General features: G+C 39.9%; 1 protein-coding gene across 3 annotated transcripts in view; it reads left to right on the forward strand.

Annotated features, from left to right (window-relative positions):
• neto1l (neuropilin (NRP) and tolloid (TLL)-like 1, like) overlaps window positions 1–19,664 on the forward strand; it is a 227,499-nt gene that overhangs the window by 190,032 nt on the left and 17,803 nt on the right. The window contains exon 10 of one of the 3 annotated variants that reach the window (XM_072570656.1): window positions 3,334–4,654. The exons of the other annotated variants lie outside the window; for them this stretch is intronic. Within the exon in view, the coding sequence (XP_072426757.1) occupies window positions 3,334–3,421 (88 nt within the window). The 3' untranslated portion in view covers window positions 3,422–4,654. Of the gene's footprint in view, window positions 1–3,333; window positions 4,655–19,664 lie in introns of those variants that run through there. 3 annotated transcript variants of the gene reach the window in all.

Below are 19,664 nucleotides of genomic sequence, written 5' to 3' on the forward strand. Positions count from 1 at the left end.
GGAGTGAGCTTTGTAGAGTTTCACAGTGAAAAAGAGATATTCAAAAATGTTGAGGTAGGACTTCTACTGAAACCAAATAAAGTTTTGTACTGTATATTTTACTTCTATACGGACAGAAAGCATGTTAATGGGATGGGAATCTGCTATGTTGCTTTTTGACCGAGCCATTTATATAACTAAATAATATTTCTATTTCTCAAGTTGCATGAAAGAGCTAAGGGATAAATAGTTACCATGATTTTAAGGAACGAAAAATCAAGGTGACTTCTAATTTTTTTGTTTTAGTTTCTACAAGACCAGTGATAATAATTGATTTTTATTAATTTAACTGTGATATTATAATCAGCCATATCTTTGGTTGCCTTTCCAATATGTGAGCCATGGGAACATTGTAAAATAAGCACGGCAATCTTTCTTCATACATAGTGCATACAGTAGTTATCCATATTCAGTAAAGAAGGAATTGTATTTATATAGCATCTTTCATGATCTCAGAATGCTCCAAAACACTTTGTAGTCAATGAAGTGTTTTGAAATGTAGTTGCTGTTGGCAAGTTCCCACAAATAGTGAAAATGAAAATGACCAGATACTTGTTTTAGAGATGCTGATTAAAGGATAACTGTTGGCCAGAATACTAGAGATATCAAAATATTGCTCTGGAATCTTTCATATCCACATAAGAGGGCAGATTTAATGTCTCATCTAAAAGGTAGCACCTCTAACAGTGCAATACTCCTTCATTATTGCACTGGAATGTTAGCCTTATACACAAAGTCTTTGGAGTGATACGTGAACCCAAAACCCTCTGATACAGAGTCAACAACACTACTGATCAAGCCATCGTTGTCACAATAGTAGACAATGTAGACCATTGTAATTGATTTGCAATGTAAAGCAGGCAAAATATGCTGTCATCCAAATGTTTTCAATCCGGTCTGATAAAAAAGAAACATTTACTAAGTACTGTACCTTAGATATTCCACAAGGAATTAAAAGAGAAAACAGATATGACTTTTGATCTATATCAACTTGACTTGGTTATCAAGAACTTCGTACCGTATGTTTTTCATTAGTTCCATCATTCCTTCAGCAGCTGTGATATAAGCAGTAATGAACTTTACTCTGTATATATGCTTTGCAGCAGCAAGCACAAAGCACTTCTTTTGTACCAAGTGGAACATATGATGTTCGTATCTTTTGGACATTGACTATGCATTATAAATTGAATGTTGACTTTTTCAAGTTGATTCAGGTTACAACATAGGTGTATAATTATGTGTGTGTATATATATATATATATATATATATACAAACACACACACACACACAGGAGTATGTGGCAAAATATGGATAATTAAAGATAAATTGTGTGTGTGTAAATAATATATACATAAACCTCATGTGTAAAGAAAAATTTCATCACTTATGTACAATCTGTAAACTGTGTTGCCTTATCTACCTGAAACAAACATTCCTTAAAATCCAAAATGCTTCAAATTTTAAACACAGCAATAAAAATGATTACATTTGGAATTTCACTGATTATAACTACGAGCAGCTTCATTATCCCTTCAACATATAAGGAGGTCAATTACATTAGATTTAGACTGCATGTTTAAATTTGGTCTGAAAATCTAATATAGCAGAAATAAAAATGGCACGACTGTCTCAATAACCTAGTTCATTTATGATTCCATTGTATGTTAGTCTTTTGTATTGGGCCTTATTTAATTTCCTTCGAGGAATGTCCCTGTGCAGTTTGATTTTCCTCTATAACATTGTTGGCTTAAACTTAGCTTCTTCAGAATGAAACAGAAACACACAGTGCTGTCTTTTTCCAGATGTTTAGTCATGTGGCCCTGGGAATTTGCTGCAAGATGCTAACGTAGGAATGCTTAAACATGGTTTTCTGAAATTCCTCTGCTCATTAGTAGAGTTGTTAACTTGGAGCAATGACATTAGACCTGGAATTAATTAAGGAGCACCAGGAAGATATACTTTGCCCACTGTTTGCAAGAAAAAATGTAAATGCATTCATAATAAATAGTTTTACATATATACTCAACATGCAGAGGAAACTCTTCCTTCAACCTCAATGATGTAGCAGTGTGAGCTGCAAGGAGAACTCTAAACAATCTAACACAGGGGCATTTCCTGAAAATGTGACAGTGGGCGGCATGGTGGCACAGTGGTTAGTACTGCTGCCTCATAGCGCCAGAGACCCGGGTTCAATACCTGACTCAGGTGGCTGATTGTGTGGAGTTTGCACATTCTCCCCGTGTCTGCATGGGTTGCCTCTGGGTGCTCTGGTTTCCTCCCACAGTCCAAAGATGTGCAGGCCAGGTGAATTGGCCATGCTAAATTGCTGTAGTGTTAGGTAAAGGGGTAAATGTAGTGTTAGGTAAAGGTGTTGTGCTTCGGCGGGTCGGTGTGGACTTGTTGGGCCGAAGGGCCTGTTTCCACACTGTAAGTAATCTAATCTAAACTCTTTAGCTTGATAAAATGACAAATCTAACTCTGCATTAACAAAACAAAGGGAATCCTTCACCTGATCTGTTCACGCAAAGTATATAATAAATGATCCGGTTGAAGAACTAAAAACTTGAACTGGTATTGTTATGAAAGTTTATTTTATCATCACCAATGGATTTACAAATAAAAAATAAATTATTTTTTAAATTAGTAATTTAAAATAGATCCTGTTATCCCCCTTAACTATGACAGAACTATGTCAGTGAATTGCTGCAGAACTCCAGGCTGATCAGTTCACTGAAAGCATCAATTGAAGATAAACAAAAATTATAGTCACAGTGTCAAAGGTATCAGTGGAATGAGCATGGAGGGTGGCAGGTGATGCTGAATTAACTTATCAACATACTTTCTAGAGATTTCAAACAACAAACCATTACTCAGACTTATTAATAGTTCAAAATTACCATCAACCCCCTTCAATCCTATAACTTTCTAATATTTGTTGAATAATTAAAATAAAGTATCCCTGTACTAATTATTGGTTTTAGTTAGATGTCTTTGGCAGTGACTTTTTTTCAAAAATATTTTGCATTTAATTTACTGTGTAGACTCATTAGGTGAAGGTTTTGTTTTCAGTGATACTAGAATGATAAATATTCTACACCAGAAAACACGGAATAAAATTCAGGCAGCTCCGTAATGAGTAAGAGATATTTGCTTGACCCCAGAGTGAAACATTTACCTGACTGTACGATCAGCGCAATTTTAGCCAATGCCACAACCATAATTATGTATTACTAGCAATATGGTTTTAACCTAGCTATTCGTTGTATCACATCTACATTGTTTTCATTATATAGACTGCTTGAGAATAATGTGCTGCTGGATGATTTTGAACATGCATCAAAGAATTTTGAAATTGTGGACCTTGGACATACACCAGCATGAGTCTCTCGGACATCAGTTTATCGCCTGTTTCCTGAACCAAATGTAGATGTGCAATAATGATGTAAAGACCAGTCTTTGTGTAGCCTTTTGTTTGAGCTACAATCGGATCCAGGATGGTACAAATATCTATACTGTATATCTGTTTAAGACAAATACAGGCAGAAGATCAATGGTAGAAGACCAAGGATCCAGAACAATGTAACTCAGCACTGAGGATTAACGCCTCAAATGCAAAATAAATAAAACTATAATATGTCCAGATTGGAGCACTATAGAATCCAGGCATTTTACTCTTCCTGTTTCATTGTGATTTTAATGATTTAAAAATATGTATTATCTCTAGCAAGCAAAGGTAGTTGCAAAAATTCCCAATTTTGTTATGACGATTAAATCATGAACATAGCTCTGACTTCCTTTTTACTATGTCACTGAGCTATTCTTTGTGTTCAATACACAATAATCAATCTGCTTTCTTTTTGTAGCTTCAGAGCCATCTTCAGTTATTTAGATCAGTTCCTCACTAGTGTCCATCACAGTAAGGTAGAATCCGAAATCGTTTTAATTTAGTCTTGTTTAAATGTACCTGAGATTCTAGGGCAATTATAATAAGAGATCCTAGTTAATTATGGGGATCTTAATATATTTTCAGGGATGATTGAAAACAATGGAGTCATAGACTACTTATAAATAATGTATTTTTCTAACTGCATCCCTATCTGTGCTTTAGCCTTCAATTTTCAAACTGTTGCTTTCTTAATGGATTATGTCAGACTGATGAGGGAAATTGGACTCTGCTTTGAAACGTCTAAGGAATATTCATAAGTTACACTTCATTTGTCAATAACATAACTGTGACCAACATCGTCAAATTGTTGAAAAATGAAAATGAAGATAAAAACAGTTGATTTCTGACAGAGGTTTTGAAAATTATTTACTGTTTAGGATCTATAACTGTCAACCATGTATCAAAATTGTTTTTGTCTATGGGTACAAATTGCTGTATACTGAGCATTTCACTGTAATTACAGCCATTTCTTTTGACAAATGCATAAAGTTGTATTTTTATTAATCAGGGCAAATAATACAATGTTTCTACAGTATGAAATGATGGTATGATGGACACTGTAAACTACTCTTTTTTGCATGCATTTATATGATTATCTACTTTTGTCTAAAATCTTTGCACAAAGTTTTGTGTATTTGGGTGAATACAGGCATATAACTGATGAACTTTGCAGTCATTAAGATCAATGTCTATTTTATTGTTCATCATATTTCTTCAAGTTGGGAAGAAGTGACTGAGGTAGGGTGGACAACTTAAACGACATTATATCTTGGTCGACTAATACGTAAACTGTTGTTGTGGTTCTGTTCGCCGAGCTGGGAATTTGTGTTGCAAACGTTTCGTCCCCTATCGAGGTGACATTCTCAGTGCTTGGGAGCCTCCTGTGAAGCGCTTCTGTGATCTTTCCTCCGGCATTTATAGTGGCTTGTCTCTGCCGCTTCTGGTTGTCAGTTCCAGCTGTCTGCTGCAGTGGCCGGTATATTGGGTCCAGGTCGATGTGTTTGTTGATAGAATCTGTGGATGAGTGCCATGCCTCTAGGAATTCCCTGGCTGTTCTCTGTTTGGCTTGCCCGATAATAGTAGTGTTGTCCCAGTCGAATTCATAAGACCATAAGACATAGGAGTGGAAGTAAGGCCATTCGACCCATCGAGTCCACTCCGCCATTCAATCATGGCTGATGCGCATTTCAGCTCCACTTACCAGCGTTCTCCCCGTAGCCCTTAATTCCTCTAGACAACAAGAATCTATCAATCTCGGCCTTGAAGACATTTAGCGTCCCGGCTTCCACTGCACTCCGTGGCAATGAATTCCACAGGCCCACCACTCTCTGGCTGAAGAAATGTCTCCGCATTTCTGTTCTGAAATGACCCCCTCTAATTCTAAGGCTGTGTCCACGGGTCCTAGTCTCCTCGTCTCACGGAAACAATTGCCTAGCATCCACCTTTTCCAAGCCATGTATTATTTTGTACGTCTCTATTAGATCTCCCCTTAATCTTCTAAACTCCAATGAATACAATCCCAGTATCCTCAGCCGTTCCTCATATGCTAGACCTGTCATTCCAGGGATCATCCGTGTGAATCTCAGCTGGACACGTTCCAGTGCCAGTATGTCCTTCCTGAGGTGTGGGGACCAAAACTGGACACAGTACTCCAAATGGGGCCTAACCAGAGCTTTATAAAGTTTTAGTAGTACATCTCTGCTTTTATATTCCAACCCTCTTGAGATAAGAGACAACATTGCATTCGCTTTCTTAATCACAGACTCAACCTGCATGTTTACCTTTAGAGAATCCTCGACTAGCACTCCCAGATCCCTTTGTGCTTTGGCTTTATTAATTTTCTCACCATTTAGAAAGTAGTCCATGCTTTTATTCTTTTTGCCAAAGTGCAAGACCTCGCACTTGCTCACGTAAAATTCCATCAGCCATTTCCTGGACCACTCTCCCAACCTGTCTAGATCCTTCTGTAGCCTCCCCACTTCCTCAGTACTACCTGCCTGTCCACCTAACTTCGTATCATCGGCAAACTTCGCTAGAATGCCCCCGGTTCCCTCATCCAAATCATTAATGTATAATGCGAACAGCTGTGGCCCCAGCACCGAACCCTGCGGGACACCGCTCGTCACCTGCTGCCATTCTGAAAAAGAACCTTTTATCCCAACTCTCTGCCTTCTGTTAGACAGCCAATCCTCAATCCATCCCAGCAGCTCACCGCGAACACCATGGGCCCTCACCTCACCTTGCTCAGCAGCCTCCCGTGTGGCACCTTATCAAAGGCCTTTTGAAAGTCTAGATAGACCACATCCACAGGGTTTCCCTGGTCTAACCTACTTGTTACCTCTTCGAAAAATTCCAACAGGTTTGTCAGGCATGACCTCCCTTTACTAAATCCATGTTGACTTGTTCTAATCAGACTCTGCTCTTCCAAGAATTTAGAAACCTCATTCTTAATGATGGATTCTAGAATTTTACCAACAACCGAGGTTAAGCTGATTGGCCTATAATTTTCCATCTTTTGCCTTGATCCTTTCTTGAACAAGGGGGTTACAACAGCCATCTTCCAATCATCCGGGACCTTTCCTGACTCCAATGACTCTTGAAAGATCTCAACCAATGCCTCTGCTATTTCCTCAGCCACCTCTCTCAGAACTCTAGGGTGTATCCCATCGGGGCCAGGAGATTTATCAATTTTAAGACTTTTTAACTTTTCTAGCACTATCTCTTTCGTAATGGCAACCATACTCAACTCAGCCCCATGACACCCTTTAATTTTTGGGATATTACTCATGTCTTCCACTGTGAAAACTGACGCAAAGTACTTATTAAGTTCTCCTGCTAATTCCTTATCTCCCATCATGAGGCTTCCTGCATCAGTTTGAAGTGGCCCAATGTCTACTTTTGCCTGTCATTTGTTTCTTATGTACTGAAAGAAACTTTTACTATTATTTCTAATATTACTGGCTAGCCTACCTTCATATTTGATCCTCTCATTTCTTATTACACTCTTTGTTATCCTCTGTTTGCTTTTGTATCCTTCCCAGTCTTCTGATTTCCCACTGTTCTTAGCCACTTTATAGAATCTCTCTTTTTCTTTAATACATTTCCTGACTTCCTTTGTCAGCCAAGGTTGTCTAATCCCTCCCCGGTTAATCTTTCTTTTCTTGGGAATGAACCTCTGTACAGTGTCCTCAATTATACCTACAAACTCCTGCCATTTTTGCTCTACTGTCTTCCCGGTTAGCCTCTGCTTCCAGTCCTCTCTCATGCCCTCATAATTACCTTTATTCAACTGTAACACCATTACATCCGATTTTGCCTTCTCCCTTTCAAACTCCAGACTGAACTCTACCATATTATGGTCGCTACTTCCTAAGGGTTCCCTTACTTTAAGATCTTTTATAGAGTCTGGTTCATTGCAAAGCACTAGGTCCAGAATAGCCTGCTCTCTTGTGGGCTCCATGACAAGCTGTTCCAAAAAGCCATCCTGTAAGCATTCCATGAATTCCCTTTCTTTAGATCCACTAGCAACATTATTTACCCAGTCCACCTGCATATTGAAGTCTCCCATGATCGATGTAACCTTGCCTTTCTGACATGCCTTCTCTATTTCCCGGTACATGTTGCGTCCCTGGTCCTGACCACTGTTAGGAGGTCTATACACAACTCCAATTATGGTTTTTTTGCCTTTATGGTTCCTCAATTCCACCCCCACAGACTCCACATCATCCGACGCTATGTCATTCAATACCATAGATTTAATTTTGTTCTTAACTAACAAGGCAACCCCACCCCCTCTGCCCACCTCTCTGTCTTTTCGATAAATTGAAAAACCATGGAGGTTTAACTGCCAGTCCTGACCCCCCTGTAACCAAGTCTCTGTGATGCCTACTACATCATAATCATTCACTATTATCTGTGCCATTAGTTCATCGGCTTTGTTATGAATGCTACGAGCATTCAGGTAAAGTGCCTTAATGCTAACTTCCTTATCATTAGAGATGTTGGAAGTCATATGTCCTAAGTTATCCTTGCTTTTTTCTGCATTCTCAGTCTGCCTCAATTTTAAATCCGCCTAGAAACATGCTATCCTGCTGCTTATCTTTCCATTTACCTCCATACTCCCTGTCGCTTTCACTTTCCCTTCCCCCCAACTCAGAAGTTTAAAGTCCTACTGACCACCCTATTTATCCTCTTCGCTAGAACATTCGCTAGAACATGTTGCTTGTCATTTGCATGTGTGGCTACTAAGGATAGCTGGTCGTGTCGTTTCGTGGCTAGTTGGTGTTCATGGATGCGGATCGTTAGCTGTCTTCCTGTTTGTCCGATGTAGTGTTTTGTGCACTCTTTGCATGGGATTTTGTACACTACATTGGTTTTGCTCATGCTGGGAATTGGGTCCTTCGTTTTGGTGAGTTGTTGTCTGAGAGTGGCTGTTGGTTTGTGTGCTTTTATGAGTCCTAGTGGTCGCAGTAGTCTGGCTGTCAGTTCAGAAATGCTCCTGATGTATGGTAGTGTGGCTAGTCCTTTGGGTTGTGGCATGTCCTCATTCCATTGTCTTTCCCTTAGGCATCTGTTGATGAAATTGCGCGGGTATTCGTTTTTAGCAAATACATTGTAGAGGTGTTCTTCTTCCTCTTTTTGCAGTTCTGGTGTGCTGCAGTGTGTTGTGGCCCTTTTGAATAGTGCCTTGATGCAACTTCATTCGTGTGTATTGAGGTGGTTGCTTTCATAGTTCAGGACTTGATCTGTGTGTGTGGCCTTCCTATATACCTTTGTGGTGAATTCTCCGTTCGGTGTTCTCTGTACCATCACGTCTAGGAATGGGAGTTGGTTATCCTTTTCTTCCTCTCTCGTGAATTGGTTTCATGTGAGTGTGGCATTGATGATCCGGTGTGTATTCTCTATTTCTGTGTTTTGAATGATTACAAAGGAGTCATCCACATATCTGACCCAGAGTTTGAGTTGAATTTGCGCTAAGACTGTTTGTTCTAACCTTTGTATTACTGCTTCTGCTATGAGTCCAGAGATGGGTGTTCCGTTGATTTGTTCGCATATCTGGTTGTTGAATGTGAAGTGTGTTGTGACGCACAGGTCCAGTAGTTTAAGTATGCCTGTTGTGTGTTCTGTAAGTCCAGCAGGTTGGCTATTGGCTCTGTACAGCCAGAGAAACAATAGCCAACCTGCTGGACATACAGAACAGACAACAAGACGTTGAACCTATCAACAAAGTCGGCAAACTTAAACTACTGGACCTGTGCCTCACACACAATAGAGAACACACACCAGATGTGTGTGTTGTATCAAGTTGTATCAAGACACTATTCAAACAGGCCACAACACACTGCAGCACACGAGAACTGCAAAAAGAGGAAGAAGAACACCTCTACAATGTATTCGCCAAAAACGGATACCCGCGCAGTTTCATCAACAGATGCCTCAGGGAAAGACAACGGAACGAGGACATGCCGCAACCCAAAGGACTAGCCACACTACCATACATCAGGAGCATTTCCGAACTGATAGCCAGACTACTACGACCACTAGGACTCATAACAGCACACAAACCAACAGCCAACAACTCACCAGAACGAAGGACCCAATTCCCAGCATGAGCAAAACCAATGTAGTGTACAAAATCCCATGCAAGGAGTGCACAAAACACTACATAGGACAAACAGGAAGACAGCTAACGATCCGCATCCATGAACACCAACTAGCCACGAAACGACACGACCAACTATCCTTAGTAGCCACACACGCAGATGACAAGCAACATGAATTCGACTGGGACAACACTACTATTATAGGCCAAGCCAAACAGAGAACAGCCAGGGAATTCCTAGAGGCATGGCACTCATCCACAGATTCTATCAACAAACACATTGACCTGGACCCAATATACCGGCCACTGCAGCGGACAGCTGGAACTGACAACCGGAAGCGGCAGAGACAGGCCACTATAAATACCGGAGGAAAGATCACAGAAGCGCTTCACAGGAGGCTCCCAAGCACTGAGGATGTCACCTAGACAGGGGACGAAACATCTGCAACACAAATTCCCAGCTCGGCGAACAGAACCACAACAACGAGCACCCGAGCTACAAATCTTCTCCCAAACTTTGAATACATAAACTAAAAGCATAGCTAAACCTTCTATGAATTTGTGCAGAAAATCTGGTCTAATCAGCCCTCATTTTGTGTGGCACATGCTACTTTTTTAAACTACTGCATTGCAGGGCACAGCTACTGAACTAGGGAATGTACTATTCTACTAGGATCTATGTATGTTATTGAAAGATACATTGCAGTCAGTCAGAAGAAAGATAAGACAATTTTGCATCAATAAAGAGAAAATAAGTGTAGGTGTTGTTATTGGCTCAATAATGGTATTCAGACTGACACTATAGTACAGTACAAAGGAAGCGTTACATTAATCAAGTGCTATCTTTCAGATGAGATGTTAGCCCCATCTGCCCTAATGAGTGAATGTAAAAAGTGACCATATTTGATCCACTATTCCGTATTTATTCCCCAATGTTCTCTGACATGTGCTGTTTGAATGTAAATTAGCTGCCATTATTCCTCACAGTGACTTTACTGTAGAAAAAGCCTTCATCTGTAAGCAATGAGGTAATGAAAGGTACTGTATTTCATTTCCTATTGAAAATTGAGCCTGTGAAATGCATGGGATTGGTTGAATACTGGCTCTAACTTATTGGTGTCTAATTAAGAACTACGTCGATTGAGGCTATCTGACTGTGATTCCCGCATGGCTCATAAACACTTCCTGATACAATGTTGAAGTTTAATGCTTTGCTGCAATGAAATCTGTGTGTACACAGAAAGAGTTTTTTTAAGGCTTTGTACTGTCCTTCACTCTGGACCTGAATAACCAGGTTTAAGTGCCACTCACCACAGAGGTGTGTCATAACATATTCAAACAAATTGATTAAAAAGCATTTGAATTTCTAACAATTACTTATCCACATAGTGACTTCAATAATGTAGCTGCCATCTTGTTTGAAAGCTCCACCCCTTATTGGTAGATTGGAATTTATGTCTATAGGCGCTACACCTGCTGTAAAAATGTTAGATTAGTATTTCCAATCATGGCACGGTGGCTCAGTGGTTAGCACTGTTGCCTCACAGCACCAGGGTCCCAGGTTCAATTCCAGCCTCAGGCGAATGTCTGTTTGGAGTTTGCACATTCTCCCGTGTCTGAGAGTTTCCTCCAGGTGCTCTGGTTTCCTTCCACAGTCCAAAGATGTGCCGGCCAGGTGAATTGGCCATGCTAAATTGCCCATAGTGTTAGGTGCATTAGTCAGAGGGAAATGGGTCTGGGTGGGTTACTCTTCGGAGGGTTGGTGTGGACTGGTTGGGCCGAAGGGCCTGTTTCCACACTGTAAGGAATCTAATCTAAAAAGAAGCCAAAAGCTTAGACTAGTCCAAATAGACCTAGACAATCTCTGCCCTTCAATCTCATCTTCATTTCCCTCCTGTAAACCCCACAATTGCTATCTCACATTCTCTACAACAACTCCAGTATCACATTGTCCAATGGGGAGATTTCCTGCCTTCACTGTCTGATTCGTTTAACCCTTATTTAGTTATCATATTATCTAAATTGAATACTGATAGAGTTCCTACACCTCCCAAAGCAATTCACAATTCACTTCCAATCTAGCCCAAACTGGCCCAGGCAAGCATAATTCTCTAACTAAGGTATTGGTACGCCATTTGATTGAATAAATGCTTATTGATTTATAATATTGTTCGGGTTAGTTGAGGTTTTTTGGGTAGCAGATTAAAAGACGAGAATTTACTGAAATATCTGAGAACTTCAGCAACCTGCTGATTTCCTGCCTCCCTCAGACGTGCTACTTTGAATTCCATGTTTAATCCGAATTTGTTCATTAAAATATGGAAAGCCACATGGGAAAGGCATTTACGTATGTTAAAAAGCAATTACGGAGAGTTTGGTCCTGAATTTTAACTTTAACCTCAAGTATGTTTCCTGGGCTTCTTGGAGCTCACCAGATGAACAAGTTGAGAGGTCAGCAGATATGAACAGCATTGAGCAGTTGATGGACAAGAAAGCTTTAATTGCTGAGAAATATCAGCATTTTTTTTCCCTCAATTAAAGGATTTTGTTCACAAAACCTATCCTGGGAGTACACGTTCCCTTCTTTGGAGTGGGCTTATTACAATTTAGAGGACATTTGTGCTATTCTTGAATATTTGTGATTTTGAGATGCCGGTGTTGGACTGGGGTGTACAAAGTTAAAAATCACACAACACCAGGTTATAGTCCAACAGGTTTAATTGGAAGCACACTAGCTTTCGGAGTGACGCTCCTTCATCAGGTGATAGTGCAGGGCTCGAAATTCTGTGTTACAATCGAGCCCTCCACTATTACCTGATGAAGGAGCGTCGCTCCGAAAGCTAGTGTGCTTCCAATTAAACCTGTTGGACTATAACCTGGTGTTGTATGATTTTTAACTTTGAATATTTGTGCACATTATATGTGTTTCCCTATTATCAGCCTTCATTGCAGTATCAGATTTGTTGATCAAGACTCATGATGAGGAATAGGAGGAACAGGAGCCACATTAGCAGCAGCAGCCTTCACCTCACCTATCTATTGTTTCATATGACAAAGGAATCCCAAGCCCAGAGTTCCAGCTCGCAGGGTTTATATGCAGTCTCTGGACATGACTTGGCACCAGTACCTCAGAAACTCATGGTTTTACATTCCAGTAATTAGCTACAAATGCTGAGAGTTTGAATTTAAAAAGTCACTGATGAACACTTGGCTGAAACTTTCTGATTCCAGACTGGCTTCTGACCTTGCTGCTGGGAATAGTTCAGAGTATTAACAGAGTCATTGTTTCTGGCTGTTGGAATCTTGAACTGCTGCTAAAGAAAACAAGGGCTTGTTTCTACTGCATGTTTATACTTAAACAATACCTAAGGATATTTCATCATTATTTAAATAATATCAGTTCTGTTTTGATTTGTGATCATTACTGTTTGAGTGTTCTTCCCATTATCTCTACTTGTGTTCTGAAACAGCTACTTCAGTTGGGGGGGCAAGTACTTGAGACTGATAACTGATTCAGACTGGGGAAAGCATTCATCGAAAATAGCATAACTTTTCCAGTAGGCCACACGTCTCCTTGAAGTGTGGTAACCTGAAATCAGATTTGGTTAAATACTATTAAAGAATGTAAAAGCATAGCTCCAAGGCAAAGATGCTGTTTCTCAGCCAAGAAGTTGATATTGGGCCGCACAGTGGCTCAGTGGTTAGCCCTGCTGCCTCACAGCATCAAGGATTCAGGTTTGATTCCAGCCTTCTGTGACTATCTGTGTAGAGTTAACTAGTAGAAAATTTAAGCATTGATGCCGTAAGTTTCAATAAGTATGTAAAAAAAAGAGAACAGTGAGCGTAAATGTTAGCCCTTTAGAGGACAGAAATGGCAAGGTAATAATGGGAAACTGAGAAATGCAGAGACACTAGCTAATATTTTGTCTCTGTTTTGACAGTGAAGGTAATAATTTCTTCTGAAAAACTGCGATTATTACAAAGGAATTTGATGAAATTAGTATAACTAGGGAGAATATTTTAAGTAAACTGATAGGATTGAAGGCAGATAAGTCCCTAAAAGCCTGATGCTCTGCACTCGAGAGTATTAAAGGAAGTGGCAGCAGATATAGTGTACACATTAGTTATGATTTTCCTAAAATTTGCTGGATGTTGAAAGGGTACCAATGGATTGGAAACATTGTGACACTGTTATTCAAAAAAAGAAGAAAGGCAAAATGTGGAAACTATAGATCGGTTAGTTTAACCTCTATCGTGGAGATGTTGATGGAGTCAATCGTAAAGGAGGAGATAACTCATCACTTGGAGCAGTGAAGCTCAGTACAGTTTCATGAAGGGCAAATCATACTTGACAAACTTTTTGGAGTTCTTTCAGGATGTAACCAGCAAGATAGATAATGGGGATCTGATGGAGGTAGAATATCTTGACTTCCAGAAAGCATTTGACATGGTGCTGTATAAAAGACTGACCGAGAAGGTTAGATTCAGGCAGTTAAGTGTAGAGTATTGGCCTAGACAGAGGTTTGGCTGATTGACAGAAAGCAGAGGGTTGGGACAAATGAGTCCTTCTCTGGATGGCAAACTATAAAAAGTGGGGTGCTGCAGGATTCAGTTCTCACATCTCAACTATTTCCATCTACATAAATGATCTGCAAGCCCAGATGATACTAAGTTAGGTGGGAAAGCTGGTAGTGATGAGAAGATATAAAGTTTGATGGATATTGCCAGGCTAGAAGAATAGGCCAGAATCTGATGGTTGAGTTTATTGTGGGTAATTGTGTTATGGTCCATTTTGTCCAAAAAAATACAAGGGCAAATTATTATTTAAATGGTAAGCAGATTCAAAGTGCGTCAATGCAGAGGTATCTGGGCATCTTTGTGCATGAATTGCAGAAAGTGGATATGCAGGTACAGCATATAATAAAGGCAAATGGAATCTGGATATTAATTGCAAAATGACTGGATTATAAAACTGAAGCAGTATTATTACAATAAAAAAGGTGTTGGTGAGACCACACCTGGGGTGTTGCCTCCAGTTTTGGTCTCCTTACTTGAGGAATGATGTGATGGAACTGGAGGCAGTTCAGAGCAGGTTAAACAGGTTGATTCCAGGGATGAAAAGGCTGTCATACAGGAGCAATTGAAATGCTTGGGCTTATATTTGCTGGAGTTCAGAAGAATGAGGGAGATCTGTTTGAGGTATATAAATACTATCGGTAATTGATATGGTGGACATTGTCCCCTCGTGGGACAATCTGTTCAGTCTCGAACAAAAGTGCATAGATATAGAATGAGAGGAGGAGAAACTACATCTTTCAGAGGGTTGTGAATCTGTGAAAGTTGCTGCTACCGAGTGCAGTGGAGGCAGAATCAATCAACAGATTCAAGAAAGGAATAGATAGTTTCTAATGAAGTTTGGGATAAAGGGCTATGGGGAACAGGCAGGAAAGTGGTGTTGAAACCAGGATAAGATCAGCTATAATCTTGCTAAATGATGGAGTAGGCTTGAAAGGTTGAATTGCCTATTAATTCCTGCTTCTAATTCCAATGTTCTTCAGTCCAGAAAATCATACAAGTATGATGATTGAAGGCAAGTGAATGTGAATGTGAGTGCATGAATTTGTAAGAATGTGAGGATATCATGTTACAGGTACACATAGTGGGTGTAAACTGAAAACAAACAGATTTCGTTTAGTCCATTCTTGCCTCACAAATATTCACTTAATCAGTAGGAGGTGAATACTTACCTGAAGCCCTCATCCAGTGCCTGAGGTCTGGAGTCTAATGTTGAGGACATTGCATGGGGAATGTTAAACCAACTGAGAAAGGGGGATGAGTGAGGAGCATAGATTTTGGTGAGCAGACAGTATGAAGGAAATTAGTTGATATCACTAACAGGGTGGTATGGTGCTGCTCTCGTCTTTTGGGCATCCCCGAAGATAATATCTCCTTTGTTCTACAGAGTAGTGTCCTGAGACTGTGACCCCTGTTTATAGACTCTCCAGCTGGAGCAAACATGCTCCTTGCATCAAGTCTCTTCAGCCCTGTTAGAATTGTATACATTTCAGATACTTTCTCATCTGTCTAAACTCAATTGAACCAATCTCTCCTCATAGGACAGCCCTGTCATTGCCAATATCGGTCTAATGAACTCCCACTGCACTTTCTTCATGGTAAGCATATCCTTTCTTAGGTATGGAGAGCAAAATGCACACAATACTTCAGGTGAAGTCTTACCAAGACCCTGTATAGTTACAGGAAGACATCCCTCGTTATGAACACAAATTCTCTTGAAGATCAATATACTATTTGCCTTACGAATTGCTTGCTGCACCTACCTGTCTCTTTTATTGACTGATGAAAAAGGAAACCCAGATCCCTTTCTACATCCATACTTTCCAATATATCACTATTTAAGTAATGTTCACATCAAAATATGTATCTTCACATTTATTCACATCGTTATGCATCTGCCATACATTTTGTTAAGGGTATTAGAGGAAATGTTCTCCAGGCCTTTGAAGTGAACATGCTGGATTATCATGGGCATTTATGACAATATGGGTTCCTGATGTGATCCACTCTCTGCTGGTCTTCCTGGAGACCGCACTGAAGGGACATCTCTTGGATCTGTTGGGTGAGTGGTTAAGACCTTAAGAAGTTGTTAAGACACCAGTGATGAGATGCTTCAGCATTAATCCTATATTTCCCAGCCATGAAATCAGCTTCTTGATGTATCAGAAACTCAGTAGGGTCTCTGATATGAGTGAACAGTGGGAAGAGATTGCTCAGTGAAACTGACAATTTGGGAAAGTTTTGAACAGTTACACTGAAGAGCTCCTGCCCCCATGGCTAGTAGAGTGGATGATATAAAAAACAATTTACCTTTCAGAGAATGTGAACACTGCTTGACAGGTGATCATAGAATCCCTGTGCAGAAAGAGGTTATTCAGTCCATCAAGTCCAAACCGACCTTCTGAAGAGCATCCCACCTGGACCCAGCCGCACACACCCCCACCCTATCCCGAGAATCCCAGCATTTACCCTGGCTAATCCACATAGTCTGCATAACCCTAGACATTAAAGGGACAATTTAACATGATCAATCCACCTAATATGCACAACTTTGATTGCTGCCTTCTCCTAACAGGGGCACAGACAGGTGTGTATGAATCGAAGATGGTGTGTTGCTTTCCTGTGCTAGGGTTAAGGATGTCTCAAAATTGAAACAATTTGAAGCATGTTGTCAAAGGGGAGAATAAGTAGCCAGATATTATTGGACACATTGATAGGAACAATATTGGGAAATGGATAAGGGTTTGCAAAATGAATACAAGAGGTTAGGTAAAAGATTACAAAACAAAACCTCAGAAGGAGAAAGCTCTGGTTTACTCCTAGTACTAAGTTTGAATGAGGAAAGGTGTAAAAAGATAGGGCAGATAAATCAATGGCTGAAGAAGTGGTGCAATGTGCAGCGATTCAGATTCTTGGCTTTTTCGAATCTCTTCTGGGGCAGAAAATACTTGTTCAAAGAGATAGGTTTAACCTGAACTGGAGAGGAACCAGTATCCTGGAAGGAAGATTTGCTAGTTCTATTTTGGTAGCCTGTAAACCATTGGGGTGGGGGGTTCCCAAATAACGATGAAAGTAGAATGGCAGATGTGTATGGTTCTGAATCAGAAAAAAGCAAGTTAATTAGAAAAGACAGACAAGAGCAAGTCAGAGAACTAGGTAACTCTGAAGAATTAAACTGCATTTCTTTCAATGCAAGTGGTCTTACAGGTAAGGCTAATGAACTCAGGGCATGTATTGGATCATGGGACTGACACGTCATAGCTACTACAGAAACTTGGCTGAAGGAACGACAGGACTGGCTGATTCAATGTTCCAGATTTTAGTTACGATAGGGATAGAAGGGGAGCCAAGAGAGGAGGGGGAAGTGGCAGTTTTGATTAAGGAAAACATTATTACTGTAATTAGACAGGATATTTCCAAGGAATTGTCCAATTAAAGAAGAAAGGATAATCACCTTGATGTGATTGTACTATAGCCTCCCCCCCCCCCAATTATCAGAGAAAGATCTCAGATATATGTAAAAATATTAGGTCATAATAGTTGGGGATTTTAATTTTCCAGACATTGGCTGGGACTGCCATCGTGTTAAAGGTTTGGATGGTGAGAAATCTGTTAAATGTGTTCAAGAAAATTTTCTTTATCAATATGTAAATGTTCCTCCTAGAAAAGGAGCAAAACTTGACTTCTGTTGGGAAATAAGGCAGGACATGTGACTGAGGAGTTGGTAGAGGAACACTTTGGGACAAGTGATTATAATTCTATTTGTTTTAAAATAATAATAGAAAAGGATAAGCCTTCCATAAAAGTTAAGTTCTGAGTCACGGTGGCTCAGTGGTTAGCACTGCTACCTCACAGTGCCAGGGACCTGGGTTCAATTCTTACCTCGGGCGACTGTCTCTGTGGAGTTTGCACATTTTCCCTGTGTCTGCATGGGTTTCCTCTGGTTTTCTCCCACAATCCAAAGATGTGCGATTAGGTGAATTGGTCATGCTAAATTGCCCATAGTATTCGGTGTAAATATTGGTCTGGGTGGGTTACTCTTTGGAGGGTCGGTAGGGACTTGTTGGGCCGAAGAGTTTGTTTCCATACTGTAGGGAATCAAATCTAATTGGAGTAAAGCAAATGTTAATGGTCGGAGACAAGAACTTTCAAAAGTTGATTGAAGTAAACTGTTTGTAGGTAAAGTTATTACTGACAAGTGGGAGGCCTTCCAAGGTGTGACACCAAGAGTTCAGAGGCATTATGTTCTTATTGGAGTGAAAGGCAATGCTGGTAAGATTAGGGAACAATGGATAAATAAAGATATTGAGTTTCTAGTCAAGAATAAAATATAATGACATTATTGCAGACAACTGGGATCAAATGAATTTCTTGAAAAGTATAAAAACAGTGGTAGGCACATTCTTAAGAGGGAAATCAGGAAGGCAAAGAGGGGATATGAGATAGCCTCTGCAGAATAGATTAAGGATAATCCAAAGATATTCTATAAGTACGTGAAGAGCAACTAGAGAGATAGCAGTGGCCCTTAAAGATCAACAAGGTCATCTTTGCGTTGAGCCTTGAGGTGGGAGAGATATGAAATGAATATTTTGCATTTTTTTTTACTGTGGAGAAAGAAATAGAGACTAGAGAACTCGGAAATAAATGGTTATGCTTTGAAAATAGTTCACATTACAGAAGAGGAAGTACTGGAGGTCTTAGAAAATATAAAGATGGATAAATCTCTGTGACCTAATCAAGTGTATCCCAGGACCTTGTGGGAAGTTAGGGAGGAAATTGTGGAACCCCAGCAGAAATATTTGTATTATCTCTCATCACAGGTGAGGTGCTGGAGGACTGGTGGGTGGCTAATGTTGTATCTGTATTTAAGAACAGCTGTAAAAAGAATTCTGGGACTATAGACCTGTTAGTCTGACTTTGATGCTGGTTAAGTTGTTGGAGGTGATTCTGAACGATAGGATTTGTGGAGACAACAAATGATTACGGATAGTCAACATGGTTTTGTGCGAGGGAAATAATGTCTTACAAACTTGATTGAGTTTTATGAGTAAGTAACCAAAATGATTGATGAGGGCAGAGTGGTAGACGTTGTTTACTTGAACTTTAGTAAAGCCTTTGACAAGGTTCTGCATGGTAAACTAATTAGTAAAGTAAGATCACATGGGATTCAGGGTGAGCTTGCCAATTACCAAAAAATTGGTTTTAAAGTGGTGGTGAAGGGTTATTACTCTGACTGGAGGCCTGTGACCAGTGATCAGTACTGGGTCCACTTTTGTTTGTCATTTAAGTAAATGATTTGGAAGAGACAATAGGAGGCATTGTTAGTAAGTTAGTAGATGACACTAAAATTGGTGGTATAGTCAATAGTGAAGAAGGTTATCGAGGATTACAAAGATATCCTGATCAAACAAGTCAGTGGGCTGAAGAATGGCCGGTGGAGTTTAATTTGGATAAATGAGAGGAATTGCATTTCAGTATATCAAACAAGGTAAGAACTTATA

The sequence above is a fragment of the Chiloscyllium punctatum genome, chromosome 5 (genome assembly GCF_047496795.1).
Source record: "Chiloscyllium punctatum isolate Juve2018m chromosome 5, sChiPun1.3, whole genome shotgun sequence".
Taxonomy (NCBI): domain Eukaryota; kingdom Metazoa; phylum Chordata; class Chondrichthyes; order Orectolobiformes; family Hemiscylliidae; genus Chiloscyllium; species Chiloscyllium punctatum.